The following is a 23157-nucleotide window of genomic DNA, read 5'->3' as shown; positions in this document are numbered from 1 at the left end:
AAAAAAAAAATGTTTAAGCAGGTGACCCTGGCTACATGGCTGTGGAGCTGTTGATTGAAAACTATTTTGTGTGTTTTCTAGTCACATAAACAGAACTTTTAATTCAGATGAACATCTCCTATGCTTTTTTGTTCTCTCTCTAGTGTTCTCGCGGTGACTTTGCTCTTAGAAGAAAAAGAACAGAAAACGAAAAAAGGGGTAATTAGATGAGAAAAAGCAGCCTAATTTATTGACACACCTATTAATTTCATGCTACAACAGTCAAAATATACACAGACAATTATCACCTTCCAAAACAAGAGGCATGGGTTACTGAAAATAACCTAGGAAAGGTGTGTCTGACAGCCGAATTGTGATGGAGGAATGGTGAGTTTCCGAAAAAAGGCAAATCGAGATTTTTACTGCGTGATTCTGTTGGAGCCACGTGTCAGTCAAAGAGTCGAGACAACAAGATAAAAAGTAATTTAATAGCCTCTACCTCACCATCAGAGGCTATCTACATGCGCTTAACAAAAAATAAAAACACAGCAATAATAAAGAGTAGATGATGATGATGAGGAGGAGGATGATGAGGATGAGGATGAGGATGATGTCAAGACAAAGACTTCATTGCATGCTTGGTCAGCGTGGTGACTGGGAGAATAGCTGAAGATGGCCTAACCTCCGCAGATAGAAACATCGTTCTATCAACACAGCTCTTGTTAGAGCAAGATGGACGCTCGATTTTTCTTTTCTGTTTTTATTATTATTATTTTTTTTGTTCCTTCTATTTCTTGACTTCTTTATTTTCTTTCTTCCTTCTTCTTTTCTTTCTTTTCAATTTTTAGAAATGACAAGAGTCAAACTAAAATTCGAAAGAAAGCAAAAATTCCCTCTCGAGCAAAAGTTATTATCTAAGTTGGAGGACTTTTAGCACCGAGCAAAAGCGTATCCAGGTTTTTAAGAAGAATCGTTTTCTTTGGCAAACATGTGGAATGCGCTGCTGTTCCTGTTTTGGTCACAACGAGCAAACCAACCACAGGCCACTCTTTCTTTCACAGTTGTGGTCGTCGTTATCGTCATCTACATTTTTTTATTTGCATCCATTTAAAAGTGAAAATAAAATTCTAGTTTAGATAAATAACAATGAATCTCATTAAAAATGATCCTATAATTTTTTCTTAAAGAACTCCTGCACACCTCTGCCCGTGAATAACAACCTCCGGAGTCAGTGTGGCTATTTTATAATATTTATGTTATAGCTCCTGAAAGCGGTGGAACATAGCCTCCAGCTTAGGGAAACAGTGGGAATACCACTTACTGATTTTAAATGAAGGGAAGCAGATGCCGACATAAGCTTTCTAGTACATTCAACCGTCAAGCTGACGTCGAAATGCAGCGATGGGAGGCTCTCAACACAGGGAAATTTCTGTCTTCAATTCTTACACAAGATTATTTTATCTCGGACTAGGATACACCAGAGGACAGAAGTGCTAAAAATACAGACTCGTGTGCGTGGGAGTGTCCCGCTGCTGCAATGGTAGGTAGTCAATGGCAGATGCCGGTGTCGGGGGCTGAAGATAAGGATTTCATGCTTGACCCTGTTTATTTTTTGTCTAGACTAACCGTAATAGCTAGTAGGTATCTTCGCTTTTGCACAAGCTGGAGTACTCTCTATCCGATGTCTAAATGAGAGCAATTTTAACATTGCTCGATATATTTTGTAGATTCACTTCTCTGTAAGCTAACAAATGTACACATTTTTTTTAAAAAGTACAGATCAACAGCATCAACAAACTCGTTCTGCTCCACGCGCTTCTCCGTGTACTGTCACAGTCACGACAGACTGGCAAACCTCCGTTTATCACATTCCTCTCTTTTCTCAGCTCTCTCCCTCATCTCCCCCATCCCCCTCCATCCCCCTCCACCCATCTCTCCCATCCCCCTCCATCCCCACCGCTCTGAGAAGGAAACTTGGATGCACAAGAGTGAGGGTGAAGTCAAATGAAGGAAACCAAGCTCTTGAATTATTCCCTCCTAGTTAAATTATCTCCCTTCATCCACTAGTAGTAAATGTTTAATTACACTTAGTAGTGTAGTCATTTTTCTGTGTGGGTTACGGATTTTACTGAGAAGTTGCCAATAAACAAAGTAGCATAAAGTATTATGGTAAGTATCTTTTAGAGACAACACCTTTTTAAGCAAATTTAAGTGATGTAAAATATTTAAAGACTGATCGTAAATCGCATCACAAGAATCCTAATTTTGACTATTTTGTCCTGCATGGACAGTTCCCGAATTTTATCTACCGTTAACTTGAACTGTGACGTTTAGATAAAACGCAAAGACTTCATATTCATATACTGTTCTATATTTTTAAAGTGCCTCCTAAATTTGCGTGAAGTATATTCTTGTCAACTGAGGTTCCGAAAATAAATGTTTTAAAGATCCAGGTAAAACGTCCAGCAAACATAAAATGCTGACATCCTCACGATTGGAAAAGAAACTTGAGTTTTATAACCTGTCTTGTGTTTGATTATTAGCAGCATGGATAATTATCTGCAGGGAAACCCGAGCCACTGGCAAGCGAATCCCACAGCCTGCACTTGTGACTGAGCCAAGGGTTCAGTTCAGGGAAAACTGAGTATTGACTCCATCACATAGCAGATGTCACGTGCACAAACACATTAAAAGAAAATGCATTCTCACCTCTTGTTATCTGACCCACCTGTGTTTTTGCAGACAAATTAGTCTGTCAGGTTGTCTAGCGATCTGTTCTGTCGTGTCATAGGTGCGCGGACTTGGTCAGGTGAATATTTGTCTTCTCTCTCTGCTTCTATCTGCTGCACTTACCTTGCTTTTTTTCTGTTTCGATGATGATGATGATGAGGAGGAGGAGGAGAACGAGGAGGAGGAGGATTACAAATATTGACAGGGTAGCTAAACTAAGGAGTAGAATGTAACATTGCTGCAACTATAGTCAAACGTAGTACATCTTTAGAGACTGGAAAAGAGTTTCTGACAAGGGAAAAAACCCACAAAAGCTTAAAGCCAACAACCAAAAATGAGCAAGAACCTTGAGTTTGAAGTGTTTGTCGAGCAAGCCTGGAGAAACCTGGATAAGTTCAGAAAAGTCAGCAGATGCCAGAAATTCTTTTTATAATCAGTTGAGATAAAGGACATGAGAACCTCAACAGTCGTATAAGTAAGCTGTGCGACAGAAATCTTCTTGTCAAAAGTACTGCTGGTAATATTCGGATACCGACGGCGAGAACTGCTCTTTATTATCTGCTTTTTCTTATTCTTTGTCATCGTCACCGTTCTGTGATCATCGTCTTCATGGAGTCAGTCTTGCAAGGTCCATGCAACACAAGGCCACAGGCTGAAAAGCGGTTGCACAAGCTGGTGTCTTATCTTCACAACAACGGTCACGCCCAGCTTCCATAGCCCCTCTCCTTATCGTCCTACCCACCCCTCTCCCAGTATGACAAAGACGGTCTTCTTCTTATAAATACTTTTTTTTCTGGTAATGCAGTTCAAAAGCGAGCGGAGGAGGGTACCGCACACTTTGAAGACGGTTTGTATTTTATAAAGATTTGTTTGACAATAGCCAAGGTTAGTCAAAGGTAGCCCTTGATAGTAGAAGGGAAATATCTACAACAATCTGTTTTATTAATATTCTAAGTCAGATTTTAAAAAATCTACACGTAAATAAAGAACTATGTACATCCAGACGGACACCCTTTGTGTAATAGAGTTCAGAGCAGCGATGTAGTGAGGATGGGTGGGGTCCAGATGGCGATGACCGGTAAACATGTCGTTAGTGAATGATTGGAATAAAGCCTCGGGCACAATGAACGGACACCTGAGGAACCGGTAATGGTTAACACTTCCCCCCAACACGACAGGGTCAGGGAGTAGTTTATCATGAAGAGGATGCAGGTGAGGACATAGCCCGTGGACAAAACCATTCACCTGCTGTATGATACTAAACCTGTCCTACCTGCACGACCCCAACAAGCAGCATCCCATGGCCTGACTACTCGCAATTACAAACATAAATATTTCTGTGCTCCTGTAGTGCACGATCAAACGATGTGAATTAATAATATGAGCTACTCTTGCTCATTATTGGTTATTTTCAACTATTTCAGTATTGATAAGTAGTTTCTCTGACAATCGCCAATAGTTTCGACATCTTATTGACTGCAAGGGACGAAAACATTGGTGACCATCCATGTGTGTGTATTTTTGGTGCACAACACACTTTTGCGTGTATTTTCGGGAACCACAAAGTCGTAAAGCTTGAGGCGATGGGACAGTCAAGGGGTTGCTACGTGGCTTCTGTTTGTCCCCAAGCCAGCCAATCCCCAGGCTCGGTATCGAGTGTCTTGGTTGAACGATGGACTGTTTGCACCTGTTTATAGGAGGTAGAAGCTGCCCGCATCCCACAGTCTTTACTTTCAATTACTTTTATATTGCAGAGAGGTGTACAGAGTCTCGGAAACGCAGGTGAGAACTTACCGTCTGAATGATTTCTGTTGGTAGAAAAATGTAGCTGACCTGGGGACATAGGGTGTCACCACTGGACCTTAGACAAATGGTGGGAGACAGGCTTTATCCCAAACTAGGACTGATAGGAGGAATACAGATTTGCAGCAAAAGATATTTATCACACAAACCTAAATAATGATTATTTTCTGAACAGCTACGTGTTCACCTGTCAGATTACCATTGGTTACTAGGAGGTAGGACTACTTGCATGCTAAGTACAGTTGCTTGCCATGTCTCTGACAGTCGGTGTCATTCTCGTGATCTCTGGATTAGTAGGCTTGACTGTCATCAAAGGCCAGGTATATAACTAGATGGTTAACATGCAAACAGTCAGCAGAATTGGGGATAATATTCAGCGATTGTGACTTCAACCCTTTGACCCTTTGACCCTAGCGTTTCATGACTGCTTTAACATCTGTTTCCATGATTGTTCACCGGGGCAGAAATTATAGCTCTAATTTCGAGTATCCTACAAAATAATAGTTTCATTCATTCCAAACAAACAAAATATCCTTCAATTTAGGAACAAAATAAATAAATATTGTAATGCATTCAGCTTTTTGTCGGCATGCTCAGCGGAATGAAGGGAAAATGTCTGGACACAAGGGTTCAGGACCAGCTGCTGCCGTGGTTCTTATCTCACCTGTGTGTGGAGTTACACAAAGGCAGCAACCTTCGAGCTGACGACGGACTTTAGTCTAGTTTCACTGCAAATGTCTCTGACAACATGCAGCAACACAGCACGACTGCTGTCCTCAGAACTTCTTGTTAATAAAAACTTTCATTTGTTTTCTCAAAGAAATAGCATGACTGCTTTAGACATGTATGTAAGCAACACATCAGTGTCTGATGGCTACCTAGGGTGAGCTAGTCGAACCACAAACAACACAAACATCGAATTTCCACACTGAAATTTAATTTAGTTTCGCTCGGCGGCTGGCCTGCCTTCTCTCTCTCTTCCAAATTCACAAAATGTCCCACACCACTGTCAGCCCCGCGACTTATTTTCCCTCCCCTCGAACATTCTAGACCTCCCCCACAACCAAGACATTCTACTTTGTACTCTACCAGAGTGCTACATGTAATAGCAAAACTTACAGTAGATACATTTTTTTTCGAAGTTAATCGAGCGCCAGTCTTAGTTCAGACTCTTTGTGGTTTGCGAAATGGCCATGTCCTTGTCCTGTATTGCCTTTTAGTCTTTATTTTACTCTGACTGGACTCGCATGTCGTATGCCTGTATTCTTGTTCCTTTTCTTACCTTTTTGTCTTCTTATTCACCTTCTCGCATGTCAGGTCTCTATGTCATATAAGTTTCTATCTCTGTGCAAACTCTCTCTCTTTAGTTGTTTCATTGGTTTCTTTATCTCAACTGTCATTGTGTGTGTGATTCTCTCATTTCAGACAATGATGATTCTGATCATTGGACTCGTGGCAGCCGCCATGCTGCACTCAGCACAAGGTACTGTTCTGTATTTTCACAATGTATGTTACAGATGTGAGTGTAAGTGTGTCTATCCTATTGGCCATAAAAAAGGGGAGCTGTAAGTGTGTCAGTGTCTCCAGGCAACTTTCTCTGATGATAAATCACTAGTTCACATCCCGCGTGGGCAGAGGAAATCTTCCAGTCACAGGAGCTGGCAAGATTTGAAGAAATGTGTGTGTGTGCATATTTGAGTAGTGTGGGATATTCTATTGTTTTTGTTATATATTTCTAACCTCCCACATGTACCATCCTCACAGAGTTGCTCTTAGCCCCGTGAATGTGGATTGTTGCAGGTGACGGCTGTAACCGAATCGTGTGTTACACCACCAACTGGTCCCAGTACCGGCCTGGCAGCGGCAAGTTCATGCCAGAAAACATCGACCCCTCCCTGTGCACTCACATGATCTACGCCTTCGCCAAACTCAGCGGCAACCAGTTGGCGGCCTTCGAGTGGAACGACGACAGCACGGACTGGAGTGTGGGGCTGTAAGGCTTGAGACTCGACTTTTACTTACCTACACCTGCCGACCCGTCTAGAAATCTTGCAATCCAGTCAATCACCATTCACTAACATCATTGCATGGGCTTCGGCCAGTACAATTGTGACGTCACTCTTACCAAAGCGAAGCCATGTTTTAACAATCCGTGGTTAATGTAGTTTTCTTACTTGTGTGACTTCCGGTTTCAACAGGTACCAGAAGTTTATGAACCTGAAGCAGAAGAACCCGAACGTGAAGACCATGTTGGCGGTCGGAGGATGGAACCTCGGCTCCGCCCCTTTTACCCAAATCGCGGGGTCGCCTGGCAACCGGAAAGCCTTCATCACGCAGGCCATCTCCTTCCTGCGCCAACGTGGCTTTGACGGCCTTGACCTTGACTGGGAGTATCCAGCCAACCGCGGGAGTCCTCCCAGGACAGACAGCACTTCACGGAGCTCGTTACTGTAAGGACAATGGCAATTTCTCCAATGAACGGATGTCTTTATTTCCCTCCTCCAGTCCGCTCTCGCCAACAGTTTTGAGGGAAAAGACTCTTGCCAAACTTCCTTTTTGTAACCAGGCTTCTAAGTAGGAACTCGTAGTCGCTCTTTGTTGTTTCAGCAAAGCTTGTTGTCGGCAACTAGCCCAACGGTTCGTATGCAGAGTTTTTAGGATTTGCTGTAGCTGCATATAGGTATACCATACTGTCCGCCCGCACGATATTAAATACAAAAAAAAATCTCAGAAACCAAACCTCTACCCTAAAGTTTGTATGTTCTTTTGAGAATTTTTTTTTCACTTTGTTTTTCTGTAACTTCCACAACATAAATCTCTTCGGAAAGAAATAATCTTGATAGAATATTACAGTATTTATCACGGACATGTATGGGGGGACTGCTGTCTGTCTGCCGAGACCAACGCTTAGCCTCTTGCAAAGTTCTCCGTGTAAGTCTCGGCGAGCCTAAACAGTATGAATGTGACGAAGCCGGAAGCTTTGTATAAACCAGTCTCGTTTTAGTAGTTAAGTGGAAAAAATCGTCTGCTAGCAGTCCAGTAATATAAGTTCGTGGCATTTATAGCATTTATGTGTTAAAGGCTTTTGTTGTCTTGCTAATAGTTTGTTTGGGAGTCTGTCCTGTACATCACATTGTGTAAATGCCAACATTAAGTGTACATTTAGTTTTCTTCACTACACTGGTATGACCATAGGTATAAGTCTCTGAGGTAGTTTTGTCAATCCAACTGGACATCTGCAGGAAATAAGACAAGCCTTTGAAGAAGAAGGTCGTAGTTCAGGCAAGGGTCGCCTGCTGCTGTCCGCTGCGGTGGCTGCTGGGAAGGACAACGTCGACACTGCTTACGACGTGCCAGCAGTCTCAAAGTGAGCGACAGTGACGACTGCTGATTTCCTACCATTTGAATTCCTAATTACTTTTAATTACCTTCAAGGCACACAGTGACACAGTATTAGCTAAGTGCCGTTCACCTGAAAAGACTGATAATTAAAAATGTCAACTAAACTTTTACTCCACCGTTGAGTTAATATGTGTCTAATTAAATCAACCAGGCAGGTGGACTTTATCAACCTGATGACCTACGACCTGCACGGGTCCTGGGAGACCTTCACTGGCCACAACAGCCCTCTGTACGCTCGAGGCGATGAGACAGGTGCACAGCGCAACCTCAATGTGGTGAGCTGCTCTCCAGCATCTCTTGAACACCTGGCTGTGTGCTAGTCCACAGTTTTCATGAACTGTGTTCACCCAAGTGTGCCCACCAAAGACCGGGGACACTCAATGCGCGAATGAATAATTGGATTTGTTCAGAATAAATAACTTTTCTTTAGTTTCTTGCCTGCTTTTGCGATTTTTATGCTTTCTTTAAGCTTGACAAGATGTGCACAATGTCAAGCTTTTCAGAGAATTTTAGCTAAGCCAGTCGGTTAATTAACCTCACCTAGTCATTAGTTTTGGAATATGCATATAGTTTGTTTATTGGCTGAATTCAACCCATTCCTTCCATAACCAAGCATTCGGACAAGTATACGCATGGGTAAATGTTCGATGCCGATGAATGCAAGCTCAATGTTTACATAATGTTTTCAAACATCTACTCAAACACCTATCATTCCTTTCTGTGTATCGTAACCTGTTTTCACTTTCGTATTTCTCCTGCATTAGTCACTGGAGTTCGCTGTGTGCAGGACTGGGCGGCTCGCTACTGGGTTCAGAAGGGCGCACCCAAGGACAAGCTGAACATCGGCATGGGTCTGTACGGGCGGTCATTCACCCTGGCCAGCGCCTCCAACCACCAGCCCGGCGCCCCGGCTCCTCGAGGAGGTCAAGCAGGCGAATACACACGGGAGGCAGGCTTCATCGCCTACTACGAGGCAAGTCTAGTGTGGAGTAGTCTTCTAGAACATTCGTACCTTTAAAGCAAAGCAACAGGTCCGCAAGCACACAGTAAGCATAAGTGCATGTATATGTTTGCACACATGCATAGAAATGGACAGACACGTGACATATATATATAGATACATGCACACACACACACACACTTACTTATTCTGCGTCCTTTGTACAGGTGTGCGACATGATCAAAAAAGGAGCCACGAAAGAGTACATCGCCGATCAGCAGGTGCCCTACATTCATCAGGACACTCAGTGGGTGGGCTACGACGACCCAGACAGCCTGAAGAAGAAGGTAGGAGGAGGTGAAGGGGTCTCACCTGTGTAGGGTCTGTCATCATGGTTGAACATCTTCACGGAACAGTCGTTAGCAACAACCGTTTCCCTCATTTGTCGTTTCTTTCTCTCCTCGCTCACTACTCACGTACCGAGTAATCTGAGCATGGAACCACTGACTCGAATGTAAGGTCTCGGAGCCAAATAAGAAAAAAGTAAATTGTATTTAGGACTTCCGAAACATTTTATTCTCGCAAAAATTCCTTAAGCTTTTTACCTCCTTTGCTGTGACCGTAATTTCAGCGGGATAAAAGGACTCGAAAGAACTCGTCTGACTTTCTGGAGGTGAAGCCTGCCTAGCCGGCAATGACCTGATCTTAAGTTGCTGAGGTCATAATAATGCCAATAGTTACCCAAACAGTCCAGCAGCTGGTCCTGAAGCTGAACTTTCACCTTGCAGGTGCGCTACGTCAAGCAGAACGGTTTCGGCGGTGTCATGGTGTGGGCCCTGCCCCTGGACGACTTCTCTGGCACCCACTGCAACCAGGGGCCTTCCCCCTCATGCACGCCATCAATTCTGAGTGTGGACACACCAGCGGAGACCTGTAGGTGTCTGGCAGCTGCAAGTGCATTTATGTTCATCTAACTCACTAATTTATCTGTCTTTATTCACTCTTTCATTTCTCCATGCTTCACCCTTTGTCACAATTCCTGATACTATTACCGTCAACACCATCTTTGTTAAGTGTACTTTCACTTCGTCTTCTCTCTTGAAGAATCCTTCTGAATGCCGCTTGTTTATTTCAGTGTAGCTTAGGAAGGGAACAGTACACAGGTTGATTACTTTTACTTTCAATAGAATCATGAAATGCTCACTAACGTATTGCCTGCTTCACTCTATTGTTCATTCATTCCCTGTCGGAAAAATCTGAGTATTGGTTCTCTCTTACACAGACCCACCGCGCCTCCAGTGAATCCAGTGACCAGCAACCCTCACCAGACAACACATGCACCAGCCAGTAAGCACATAATCAAATATCAGTGTTTCTCAGTCCCTGCTACCAGTCTCTCCACAGTGTTGAAGCACACCTGTTCTCCCATTAAGTCAGTTCTGAGTATGTTCTTGGTGTAACTCGTTAGTAACGCTTCCAAATGACCGCTGAAATGAATCCAGAACTCTGTAAGATATATTTTGTCTTTTAGCGGAAACAATTGTTGACAATGACAAGTTGTTGATTCATTGAGAACATTCTAGTCTGTGTCACAGAATAATCTCTTCTGTTAAAAATAGATACAAACAAGAAAACAAGATTTTTTTTTACGAAGATCTATAAAAAATGGGAAAATGGAGATATAAAGTAGTCATCGATATGAAGACGACGACAATGATGATGATAATGCAAACATATGGCAGATGCCATAATCACTGTCACTGTTTCAGCTACAGCTCAAAGCCACCCTGTGGAGCGTGTGGACGATGGCAGCTGCAGCAACAAGGCCGACGGTTTCTACGCCAGCTCTCGCTCGTGCAAGGACTACATCATCTGCGCCGGTGGAGCCGCCTACTCCGTGCACTGCGCCGAGGGACTTGTCTTCAACGCCAACTCCGGCATCTGCGACTGGCCGGCCAACTACCACTGCACCCTCGGGGACGCTCCCGTGGGTCATGCCACTACCCCCGGGGCAGTGCAGCAGCACACCACACGGGCGCCATCTGGAAGTGTTGGTGAGCACCATGCTAATCACATCTGTCACTGACACGGCATGTCTCTGTACTCTTGAGGTACACCACACTCCGGGTATTGACGAACAATGTAGTTTGTGGATACCCAAGATAAAATCGTGTCAGGTCCTTACTACCACATTCACATTTTTTGATGACGAATCTTTCGGCAATCATTCCAGAAAAAAAATCTGGAAATTTTACTAAGCGCACTTTTATACGCCTTGCTTTAGACCTCTTGCACCCATGTGCCCAGTCACGTGCCAACCAGAAACCAATACACCTGCACACATCACCTCATCCATATTAACAACCAGTCAGTTCATCTATGTTAGCATATTAACATTCTCCACGATTGAACTTTGGCCTCAGCCACAGCAAGGACGAAAGTGTAATATGATATATTTGTCACCCACTCCAATAACTTTCTTGTCGTAAATAAAACATGACTGAAAGTGGGGCAGGATGTGCAATGTAGTTCCGTTTACAGCCGGCACAAGCTGTAACCCTCATCTTTAAAGCCCTCGTCGCACTGCCACACTGACCTTCCGAAGGTTTCGTGAAGAATGTACCAACTGTTGTCGTGAAAGCTCGGTTTCTGTGACAGTTAGCAGCATTCTTTCATCAGGAGGGCAAACTTTCAAGCCAACATGGTTAGCAATGTGTTCGGAGACAAAACAGTTAGTAATTTATTTCAAAGACAAAAAGACGGGACGGTGATGGCGAGGCTGTTCGAGATTGTTGACAAATGCAGGTTACTGGGAGCTGCTCATGATAATCTCAAAACATCAGTAAATATCGATTCATATCTGTGTGAGTGGTCAACAATGGACATACCGGTTCCACTGGACTGGTCGTGGTGCAGTGGGGACAGCTCCATATCCTCCTCACACGATTTAGTCGACTCTTCACTGAGGGCCTTCTGGTGATTTCTCTCATGGGTGGTTTCATAACCTAATCAAGAGATAAAATTGGTCTGTAATACATAGTAAACATCCATCCAATGTTCTGAGGGACAGGGGTAGGGATCTGTGTTCTGTGTATAAACTGCTTTCGAAACCAGCACATACCCTCGTCTTCTCTGAACACTTCTCTCTTTCTAAGGTCAGGATGCGGGTATAACTCAGACCAGTAGATCTTCCGGCTACCCGAAATCATTTATTTTTTCTTTCATTTGTTGCCACCACTTTATCGGAACGGTATATAAAATCTTGCAAGTATTTATGTACAAAACATAGCATGTGGATGTGTGTGATCAGGCTCTATCCTATTGTAGGATGGACAATCGTGGTGAACTGAGAGCGAGCCTTTTTTAATTGTTCAGTGTTGCGGCTACATAATTAGCTACATCACTTGTAGTATCATCATTCCTATCCTGGTGAGCGAGTGGCTTGAGATGTCCTCAAGGTAACCAATGTTTGTATTTGATTGTTACAGACATAGACAACTTCTGCCAAGGCAAGACTGACGGGATACAAGCAGATCCCACAGACTGCGCTTTCTTCTTTGACTGTGCCAACGGTCGCACCTTCAGAGAGAGCTGTGCTCCGGGTACAGTGTTCAACCCCGCCATCAGCAACTGCGACATGCCCGACGCCGTGCCCAGCTGCAACCACAGGGCGTAACTGACAAGAATTATCGTTGTTCTGTGTACTTTGTGGCCATTGTAGCTGCCAACATCAAGATACCTCGTAAATTACAGTCTGGAAACTTCTCGTTGTTCGTGTTTTATTACCTTCTATTTCATGTTGTTCTTGTCTTCTAATTCTTCTTCTTGAAACTTCGTGTCGTGATCATCAACATCGTCACTGTCGTAAAACTCTTCACCTTGAGGATCGCAGGTACCGACGTCCTCATTTTCACAATCGCCAGATACTTTTCTATTTACTGTTGCCCTGTGGAATGTAAGAGATCAGAGGCGAGACAAAGAGAGGGCAAGTCGTTGCCCCGGGGCGACATGGAAGACTCAAGGACAAGCGTCGCCTTCGTATTTATTAACCGGTAGCAAAAATACCCTGGGAATAAAGTAAACCCTCGGGGTCTAAACGCCGCTTTAAAAACAAGGAAACATAATGCCTGTTCTTCATCTGCCCATCTTGCCCCGGGGTAACAATGTTTTGTCCGAGGTCCTTGGGTCTTGACATCAACCACAGGGGTTTGGGGTTCAACTGGCATTCGACTGAAATGAAGGTCAGGTAGCATCGTAGGTAACACAACGATTTCGTTTCTACTCTTTTATCTTTAAAAACGCGGGTGGGTACTGTTCACATCACATATTTGTGAACACAGTGAAGAGAGAGTAAAGCTCAGCCAACCCAACAACGCCGTCAGCGTCACGTGACTACGACGTACACGACTAAACGCCTGAGGCAAGAGCCAGCTACCGGCGAGAATAAAAACACAATCAGTATTAATTGTTTTTTAATAAAATAAAACATTGGTAAATATGTTTACTTTAAATTGCGGAATTTGTTTTGCTGAATGATGGTCTTTGAAGATTTTCAGTTGTAAATAGTTTAAGTGTCAGATGACATTAGGATAACAACATAAACTTTCTCTTGACACAAGCACTGATCTGAAACTATTATTAACCAATGTAACAAGGCAAACAAAGAATAATACTGTAAACAATAATTTAATAAGAAAAAATCCTTCAAAACACTTTATCTCACTAAACTGACTCATTCAACAAAAAATCTGAAGCATATGTTTTTCTTTCGAACAATAGTCCTGATGTACAGTATTTACATCACAACTATCAGAGCCCGACCACACGATTTGCCCTAATTTCTAAATTAATTGTATGTTGCGCTATGAAGCTTTTCATCATCATCGTCATCGTCGTCGATATCACCATAATGGGTAGCTACGTGACGAGTGCCCTCGACTTTGGAGCAGAAGGTTGGCACGAGTTGATGAAAAGTTTTGTCCACCCCCAGGAGACTTGCTGTCTAATTGTTCAGAAAATGTCAGCAAGCCTCCACCTGACTTTCTGTGTCCTTCACCCGACAAGATGTTTACTGCGACCCCGACTGGCACTTAGCCTTTACTATCGCCCTCTTCGTCAAAATGATGGAAGAAAGGAGGAGCAATGAGAGCATTTGTAACCATTGTGCGAAGATCAGATTTACTAACCCCACCCTCTCTCCTTCACACACATACACGTGCACGTACTCACTGTGTGTGACACCTATTCCAATCATCACCCACAGGTGAAAATAGTTTCTAGTCAAGTAAACCAACCATGAGCAGGAAGAGGAGGAGGAGGTGGTGGTGGTGGTGGTGGTGGTGCTATGACTAGTGTTGGTAGTGGTGTAGTAAAACCTTATTTAACACTTTGCCGCACCTTGGCCTGTTGACAGCGCCCCCAAGTGGCTGCTGATAACATGCTCAGTGTTATCTCTGATTTACTCCGTCGTCAACTACCCTAACAGTTCCTCGATGTGCAAACCTCTCCCAGTGTAACTGTTGTACCTGCTATCTACCAGCTGCTCTGTCGGCAACACAAGCACTTTCATGACGGTAGGTGTTTAGTAAGTGCTTCTTGTATCGTCTGAGGTTGTTGACAACTTGTTGTTGTCCTTTTTCATTGAACCTGCGTAGCCATCAGATACTGATGTGTTGCTTACATTTTCTTGTGCAGATGTCACGGCTGCTTCTCCCGGGTTTTCTCGTCTTGGCATTGACCTCCCTGACACAGGGTAAGAACCATCGTCGACAAAGCTCGTCCATTCATTGTCCATTCACAAACGAAGACAGTTTATTTTGAATGTTAGAGAACAGTTTGCTTGACTAGCTACCATCGCACAAACACCAACGATAAAACTTTGTTCTCCTGCCAAAAGCTTTAAATATATTATAAATTCTAGGTGATTCCTGTGGGAAAATCGTGTGTTACACCACCAACTGGTCCCAGTACCGGCCTGGCAGCGGCAAGTTCATGCCAGACAACATCGACCCCTCCCTGTGCACTCACATCATCTACGCCTTCGCCAAACTCATCGGCAACCACTTGGCTCCTTACGAGTGGAACGACGACAGCACGGACTGGAGTGTGGGGCTGTAAGTTGGCTGACGATACTCAAAACATCATCACCATCACCATCCTCCTCCTCCTTATCATCATCATTAGCTTCGAGCTTTATGGGATGATGTGTCTGCCTATAAGATCTGATAGGTGATGACGAGTACGACACCGATATTTGTCTGATTTTTTGTCACCATCTGGGCTATTAGCAAGACAATAAGGTGCCTCCTCCTCATCATCATCATCATCAAAAACCTAGTCTAACACCCTTCAATTATGATAAAATACCCTAGACATATTTACGCAGTATTGTGCATTATCTTTTGTACCCTAAGAATATCACCTTTGATGTGTCGAGCATTGTATTTGCAGTTGGGGTGAACAGTCTACTCAAGGTAACACCATTCATACATACTGAGACATCATAAACTGACAATAAAGGTGTCAAGCATCACACTTAAATATCACAACGCATTCTTAATATGACTGTTATTATCTCTAGAATTGCTCTTAAAGGGACTTTCAAGTAACATTTCTTAGGGTAACACTTGGGACATGCTACAGTCGCTATGTCGCTTGACCAAAAAAAAAATTCACAAGTGCTATCATAAATGACACACACACACACACTCTTAATATCTGGGATAATCAAATATACTTCTGAGATTGCAAATGATAGGTAGAAGGCTTTTTCTTTACACCTTGGGAGAAAGTTAAGCTTTAAAGGGAAAAAATGATTGATAGAATAATTCTGTCACTAAACTGATTTATAGAGCAATTAGAGGGCTATTGTCATCACAATGCTTTCTTAGCCGGAGACACATTGAGACATGTGTAGCTATTTCTGGACCTTCTTAATATGATCGTGGCATAAATATTTGCCGACCATAGTCAATGATACTCGACGATGTGTGTCGGTTAAAAGCCGCTGGACTCTAGAATAACGGTTTATTTACAAGATACGAAAGATTCAACCGATTGAAGAACCTCAACCCCGCTCTAAAGACATTGCTTGCCGTGGGAGGTTGGAACATGGGTCGGAGCCTTTCAGCAGGATCGTGCAGTCGCCTAGCAACCGCCGCGAGTTCATCACACAGTCCATCGACTTCCTGCGCCAGCGCAACTTTGACGGCCTGGACCTGGACTGGGAGTACCCGGCCAACCGTGGCAGCCCTCCAGAGGACAGAGACCACTTCACGGCTCTTGTCAGGGTAATAGTTCATTTTTTATTTTATCTTTTTTGTTCTTTTGTGACTTTCCGCAGTGAAGAGCTTGACGAAACTTGAGGCACACCTGTAGCTTATGGCATTATCAGGCCCAAAATATTCATCTGTAATGTATTCAATGCCTTGGACAGGAATTCAGAGAAGCCTTTGAGGCGGAGGCTGCGAGTACAGGAAAGCCTCGGCTTCTGCTCACGGCCGCAGTGGCTGCTGGGAAGAGCACCATTGACACAGCGTACGACGTCCCAGCCATTGCCAGGTAAACTACAGATGTCTAGTTCTGTTTTAGGCAGCTCTTCTCCGACTGAAGTAAAAATTAAAAATAGTCTGTATACAGATAGGTTTTAAGTAGGAAAAATTCAAAGTAGCCGCTGTACTGCTTGGAGCAATGAAGACTTTTCTGTTTTCTTCCACTAGAGATTTCGACTTCCTCAACTTGATGTCATACGACCTGCACGGCGCCTGGGAAACGAAGACCGGGTTAAACAGTCCCCTGTACCCACGGAGTGATGAGACAGGCGACGATAGGTACTTGAATTTGGTGAGCAAAGATTTATTGGTATAGTCCGTATACAATCTGCATGCAACAGTGTTGTCCTGAAACAGTCTGCATACAACAATTTTGTCTGGCCCTCCACTCTTCTCTTCCTGCTATCGACATCTAGTTTTTCCTCAAAGTTTCACACCCTTACCAATCAAGTTGTATAAATAATTGTTAGTCCAGCGTAAACAAGTTGACAGCAAGTATTGCATGCAGTGTTCACCCTGTCACATCATCTGGACGATGTCTCTGGCAGGATTTCGCCGCACAGTACTGGGTGCAGAAGGGAGCGCCGAAGGAAAAGCTTATCATTGGGATGGGGCTGTATGGTCGCTCCTTCACCCTGGCCAGCCCCACCGACACAGGAGTGGGGGCCCCTGCACCACGCGCGGGAACTGCTGGAGAGTACACGAGGGAAGCCGGATTCAAGTCTTACTATGAGGTGAAAACTCTTTCTGTCTTTCAGTCTGTCCTGTCAGGTGACCGGACTTTCTGTCTTTCAGTATGTGCTGCTATGAGATGGTGACTCTTTCTGTCTTCCACTCTGTCCATGTGGGTGATTTCAGCCTGTGTGCACTTCTTTTAGTAGGAGATAGTCACCATAAAATGCACTCAGTCACACACACTTACACATGTATCCAAATGTATTTTAAATATTATATATATACCGATATGTAAGTATATGAAAATAATAAAATATTAAAACTTCGTGTCTCACTTGTCACTCGGTTCTATCAGATCTGCAATATGAAAACCAGAGGAGGCACGGTAGTGTTCCACGAGGAACACCGCGCTCCATACATGTACCTCGGCGACCAGTGGGTGGGCTTCGACCATCAGATCAGCCTTCGAGAAAAGGTACAACCATAATATGGCGGAAAATAAATATCTGGACGTGGGGCAGTAGACTACAGAGTCCAGTTTAATATATTCTGTGGCACGTCCAGAGATACCACAGCGCTGTGCTGTGAAGCTATTTAACACATTAACCTCGGGGTTATGTCACTAGTTACCAAGTAGATTATTACATTTTAAAGCTTTGTGTTTGTTTTATCTGTAACTGTTGGCGCTTGTGCTTTACAGATATACAAAACTTGTAGTTATTCTTCTTCGTCGTCTTCTTCGTTCCTATTCGCCCCAGTGGAGCATAGGGCCGCAACCACACGCCGCCATCGGACCCGGTCCTGGGCATCCCTTTCTAGTTAGGACCATGTCATGCCAGCTGTCTCTGCCTCTCTGTGGACTGACGTCCTCCACGTCTGTCTGGGTTTCCCAACCCTGCGCCTCCCCTGTGGGTTCCAGCCCAGAGCTTGTCGCGTTATATTGTCGGCTGGCTTTCGTAGGGTGTGGCCAATCCAGCCCCACTTCCGCTTCTTGATGTCTAGGCTGGCAGGGTTTTGGTTGGTTCTCTCCCACAGGTCTGCATTGGAGATCTTCTCAGGCCATCCGATGTTAAGAATGCGACGCAGACAGTTGTTGATAAATGTCTGTATCTTGTTGGTGATGGCATTTGTCACCCGCCATGTCTCAGATCCATACAGAAGGACTGACTTTACATTGGTATTATAGAGGCGGATCTTGGTGTGTAGAGACAAAGCCTTGGAGTGCCAGATAGGTCTTAGGGAGTGGAATGCAAGCCTGGCTTTGTTTATTCGGCTTCTGACATCTTCATCTGTACCTCCGTCTTTGTTGCTGACTATGCTGCCAAGGTAGGTGAAATGGTCAGACTCTGTAATACATTCTCCATGTAGTGGAGTGGGGCTTCTTGCTTGTGTGCTGACCCGCATTACCTCCGTCTTCTTGATGTTGATGGTCAGGGCCAGTCATTGCTGCTTCTTCTGCGAGCCGAGTGAGCTTTGTCTGTGCGTGTTGTTGCTTGTGGACAACAGGCTGATGTCATCTGCAAAGTCAAGATCCTCAAGCTGCCTGGCGAAGGTCCACTGAACGCCCATGTTGCTGTTAGAGGTTGTTCTTCTCATGATCCAGTCTATGACGATCAGGAAGATTGTCGGTGAGAGCAGACAACCTTGCCTCACTCCAGTCCTCACTGCGAAGGGGTCAGTCAGCTTTCCCTGGTGTATCACCCGGCATTTCGAGTTCTCATACAACTGCTGGATGATGGCAGTGAACTTTGGTGGAAACCCGTAGTGCTGCATCAGTTTCCAGATGGTTTCTCTGTCTACGGAGTCAAAGGCCTTCTCAAAATCTACAAAGGTTATGTATAAGGGTGACTGCCATTCGATGGACTGTTCGATAATAATTCGCAGAGTAGCAATCTGAACGGTACATAATTTTCTCTGCCGAAAGCCTGCCTGTTCTTGCCGAAGTCTCCTATCCAGGGCGGTTTTCAGTCGCTCCAGGATGATTTTGGTCAACACCTTGCTTGGATTGGACAATGAAGTTATTCACAGTTTATATTTTAAAACATAGTTTATTTAACTTTTCACATTGTCCAGAACTGAACAACAACTATGGCTGTAACTAAATCAACACCATGCAAAGTCTTCGAGTTCAGAAGTTTATTATCGTTGTGACCATATCAAATTTGTAACTTGAATGTTTCCTCACACGAGTTTCAAGTCCGTGAAGGTCAAGGGTAGTTGTCACCCAGCAGATGAAAGCCTAGAAACTATCACTCGCCTCATTGTTCAAGAACTAATGAGATGCAATCGCCCCCTCCTTCCTAATGATCGGGTTAAACTCGAAATAACACTTGCCATCAGGATTGTACTTGGTCACGTTTACGTCGCAAAGCCGGTATAATGTTAATTGTATCTGTGTACAAACGTGACGTCACGATTTTGACTGTTGGTAGCCGTGTATCTCGATAACGAAAGAGTATACACACAGAATTTGGTAAATACTCTCTTGCACTGAGCTTTACCAGATTACAGACTATTATTTTAGAGGCTTGCCTGTGGCCTCTGAGGTAGCCTTTGCCTTCTATTAATCACGTGCTGCACCTGCAGGTCCGTTACGTCAAGCAGCACGGCTTTGGTGGAGTGATGGTGTGGGCCCTGCCTCTGGACGACTTCAAGGGCGATCACTGCAGCCAGGGTCCCTACCCTCTCATGACCGCCATCAACCAGGAGTGCGGACACAGCACAGGCACACTGTAGGCTGTCATAGGCATAGTTCAACCTAGTTATAGGCATAGTTAAACCTTTGTTTGCTGTTTCAAGTGCAGTCTTCATATTCCTCGGAATTTATAGGCTGCGTCTTCAATCTATTTATAGGATTCCCTTTTAGTGTATTGATAAGATACGTGGCTAAGTATATTTTAGCCTTTGTGTTTCTGTTAATTCTAGGTATCCCATTTCCCTCCTTAAATGGAGACAGTGTTTCAGGTTCAAATGGTGCTGATATGCGCATTTAGTTGCAACAGGATTTTAATTTAAAAAATGTATTAAACTTGAAGCTTTCTTAGCATAACATATTAGACTTTTCTAACAATTTAACATTTGAGAAAAATTCACTTACAATCAACTAACTTACCGGAATCAGTATATGTGCTTAATAAAATCAGTTGGTAAGAATAGGGAATTTTGACTGAATAACCTCCCTGACTTCATCTTTTCTCATTTATCAAAAGACCAACAAGCTGCGGCTCCTGGAACAACCGCCCGCACCACCGCTGACCTGGAAGGGACCAACACAAACACTTCTCCAGGCAGTAAGTGTACAAAGCTGGCTTGGATGTCGGGGAAAAACGGAAAGAAAGTAAAGTGAATCAGAAAAATGTCAAATCAAAAAACAGAATATTTAAAGGTACGCAACGACCACCCATCTACCGATTTCTACCTTCACCCCACCACAACACACACAAGCTGTAGCACCCGGCCTGTCCTTTGGTCTGACAGGCTGTCAGCTCTCACAGCCTTCGCGGGCCAGATGAGAGGAGCAGTGACAGAGGGAAGTTGTCCTCAGCCATGTCTAGCGAAGGGGAATTAAAGACAGATGTTGTGCCAGCCGCAACTTTCTCGACTACTTGCTCTCTCTACTCTCTGTCTCTCCATTTTTTTTTTTTACAGGGGCTAGGTAAAAATATCACGTTGTTTGCTTATTATACTCGTTTACATTATTCTGTGTTTGTTTTTTTTTTTCAAGCGAGCCTGTGAGCGTGTAAGCACATGTTTACCTCATACAGACACGCTACATTACAAACTATGCGATTCACGTGACTTAACTCTTCTTATCCACTCTTCAGCCACCACGCACCGCACGACAACCCCACGTCCTCCCATACACGGAGACCCTATGAACTGCAAGGGTCTGCCTGATGGCTTCTACCCGAGTTCCCGCTCGTGCCGTGAGTACTTCGTGTGTGTTTCTGGACTCACCTACTCCTTCGAGTGTGCCGTCGGGCTCGTCTTCGATCCTCGCACGTTAGGTTGCACCTGGCCCCACCTGTACGAGTGCACCATAGGAGATGCTCCAGCAGAGGCTTCCTCCTCATCTCTACTGCAGACTTCCGGCCAGAACTGGAACTTTCAGAGCTCGACCTCACCTGCCATCATTTCTACGTCTCACAGTTCCTCGCCAGTGCCTCCACAGACTGTCAGCCAGAAGGACAGTGTTGAGTCCACGACCTTCCCCACGTCAACGTCACAGACTCCAGAGGCAACCCAGAGCGATGTCCTGGTAAAAGGTTCGTCGCCAGAGATGATAACAACGAAAGGGACACCTCTACCAATGACCACACTGCTGGTATGAAGGGAGTTCTTGACTACCTGTCCGCACTCTTGTACATACCCACCTGTGTAGCCATCTAGTTTTATAGTAATAGAGTACAAAAGCTGGTTTGGTTTGACCATGTTTTCCGTCATGACACCTTGCCGAAGACAGATATGGGATACGGTTTTATTCTGTACTCTTTACGTGATTCCAGACCTGCGTAGCTACTGCAGACACTTGCCCGACGGAATTCGGGAAGATCCCACAGACTGTCGGTTCTACATCGACTGCGCCAACGGCCTAACCTACCGCATGGCTTGTCCGCGGCACGCTGTTCAACGTCGCCATCAACAACTGCGATGCGACATACAACGTCCCTACCTGCACAACGACGCCTCCGTCAGGTGAGAAGGAAGATCCTCTCAAACTCGTTAATTATTTCTCAGATTTTTTTGTTACACATGTAATCCCTCAATCTTTTTTCAGAGTTTGATGAGAAGAAAACATTCTTCATTTTTCAGATTTATTTATGACAACAAAGCTCGCCAATTATTTCTCCGATTTGTTGATTGCCCTGTAGTTTCGCAAACATTTTCTACTCTTTGTCCTGCAGGCTTGAGCGAGGTTTGTCACCATTCTCTCAATGGCGTGTATCCGGACCCACATGACTGCGACTACTACATCCACTGTCTCAATGGCGAAGCCCACCGACACCATTGTTTGCACAACTCAGTCTTCAACCCTTCCAAGGGTTTCTGTGATCTACGTGAGAATGTACCAGCCTGTCTTTGAACACTCTGTCAACTCCCATGCAAAAAATGTCACACATCGGATGGGATGCGATGGACATGCCTGCTATATCCACAAGTCCAAGAGTTGCCTCTGAAAATAAACCTGTCAATGAAAGTATAAATCGTTTTTGCTTGCCGTTTGAGTTGTACAACCTAATTTTGACCGGTCCTTTCTTCCATGCATCCTCCTGTCATCTATCCATTGGTCTCACAAGGAAATAAGGCTTAACATATGCAGTATACAACACACAACGGCTTAAAAAACGGGATGAATAAAGTAATAAAGTCATTGAATAAATCTTCTGTCTGCTACATGTAGTCTCGTCACCAGTAGAGCCTGGGCAGCGTTTATTTTAAGATGTCCTCGGGGTTTTATGTCAGAAAATAAACCAACACGAGCTGATTAGCGCTGTTAAAAAAGAAGAAAAATAAAATAGGTAATTAATAAGTTACTATATAGTCCTGATGTACAGTATTTACATCACAACTATCAGAGCCCGACCACACGATTTGCCCTAATTTCTAAATTAATTGTATGTTTCGCTATGAAGATAAGATAAGATAACTTTATTGTCCAGCAAAGGAAATTTGTCTTCCAGCATGCAAGCAGTCAGAGAGAAAATCAATAACATCAACAATAACATCAGCAATGGCAGAAGTGAGCACACACACACACACGCCCGCATCAAAAGGACAATACACCAATTTCCATGACTACATAATAGCAGTAATAACAGAGATGGGATCAGAGAGCTTAGATGTAGAGAGGGTTCACTCGTGACCGCGGGAAAACTCGTCGGTTAGAGTTATCTTTCGTAACGTGATGCTACGAAACAACACGGCACAAGGCGATCGTCTGAGGCAAGGTGGGACAATTTTGTTCTGCAATTAACTGTCAGAACGCCAGATTTAAATCAACCTCAAAAGAAAAACGTTTCCACAATTTCCCAAAGGATGAAGAGAGGTAAGCTACAAATTTATTCTCAAATTACGATC

The 23157-nt window shown here is 44.0% G+C and overlaps 1 protein-coding gene across 1 annotated transcript in view; it reads left to right on the top strand.

Annotated features, from left to right (window-relative positions):
- Nucleotides 1-23157, top strand: part of LOC112577121 (probable chitinase 10) — a 47500-nt gene that overhangs the window by 6863 nt on the left and 17480 nt on the right. The window contains 20 exon segments of the mRNA XM_025260086.1: nt 3500-3556; nt 5938-5995; nt 6313-6505; nt 6711-6928; nt 6931-6962; nt 7755-7879; nt 8066-8189; nt 8702-8887; nt 9082-9201; nt 9643-9787; nt 10624-10908; nt 12343-12503; nt 14549-14606; nt 14775-14967; nt 15892-15962; nt 15965-16143; nt 16290-16414; nt 16573-16696; nt 16953-17138; nt 17435-17554. Of these exon segments, the coding sequence (XP_025115871.1) occupies nt 3500-3556; nt 5938-5995; nt 6313-6505; nt 6711-6928; nt 6931-6962; nt 7755-7879; nt 8066-8189; nt 8702-8887; nt 9082-9201; nt 9643-9787; nt 10624-10908; nt 12343-12503; nt 14549-14606; nt 14775-14967; nt 15892-15962; nt 15965-16143; nt 16290-16414; nt 16573-16696; nt 16953-17138; nt 17435-17554 (2760 nt within the window).

This window comes from Pomacea canaliculata, linkage group LG1, assembly GCF_003073045.1.
Source record: "Pomacea canaliculata isolate SZHN2017 linkage group LG1, ASM307304v1, whole genome shotgun sequence".
Classification (NCBI taxonomy): Eukaryota; Metazoa; Mollusca; class Gastropoda; order Architaenioglossa; family Ampullariidae; genus Pomacea; species Pomacea canaliculata.
Note: the sequence above shows the minus strand (reverse complement) of the source record. Positions and strands in the feature narration are given on the sequence as shown.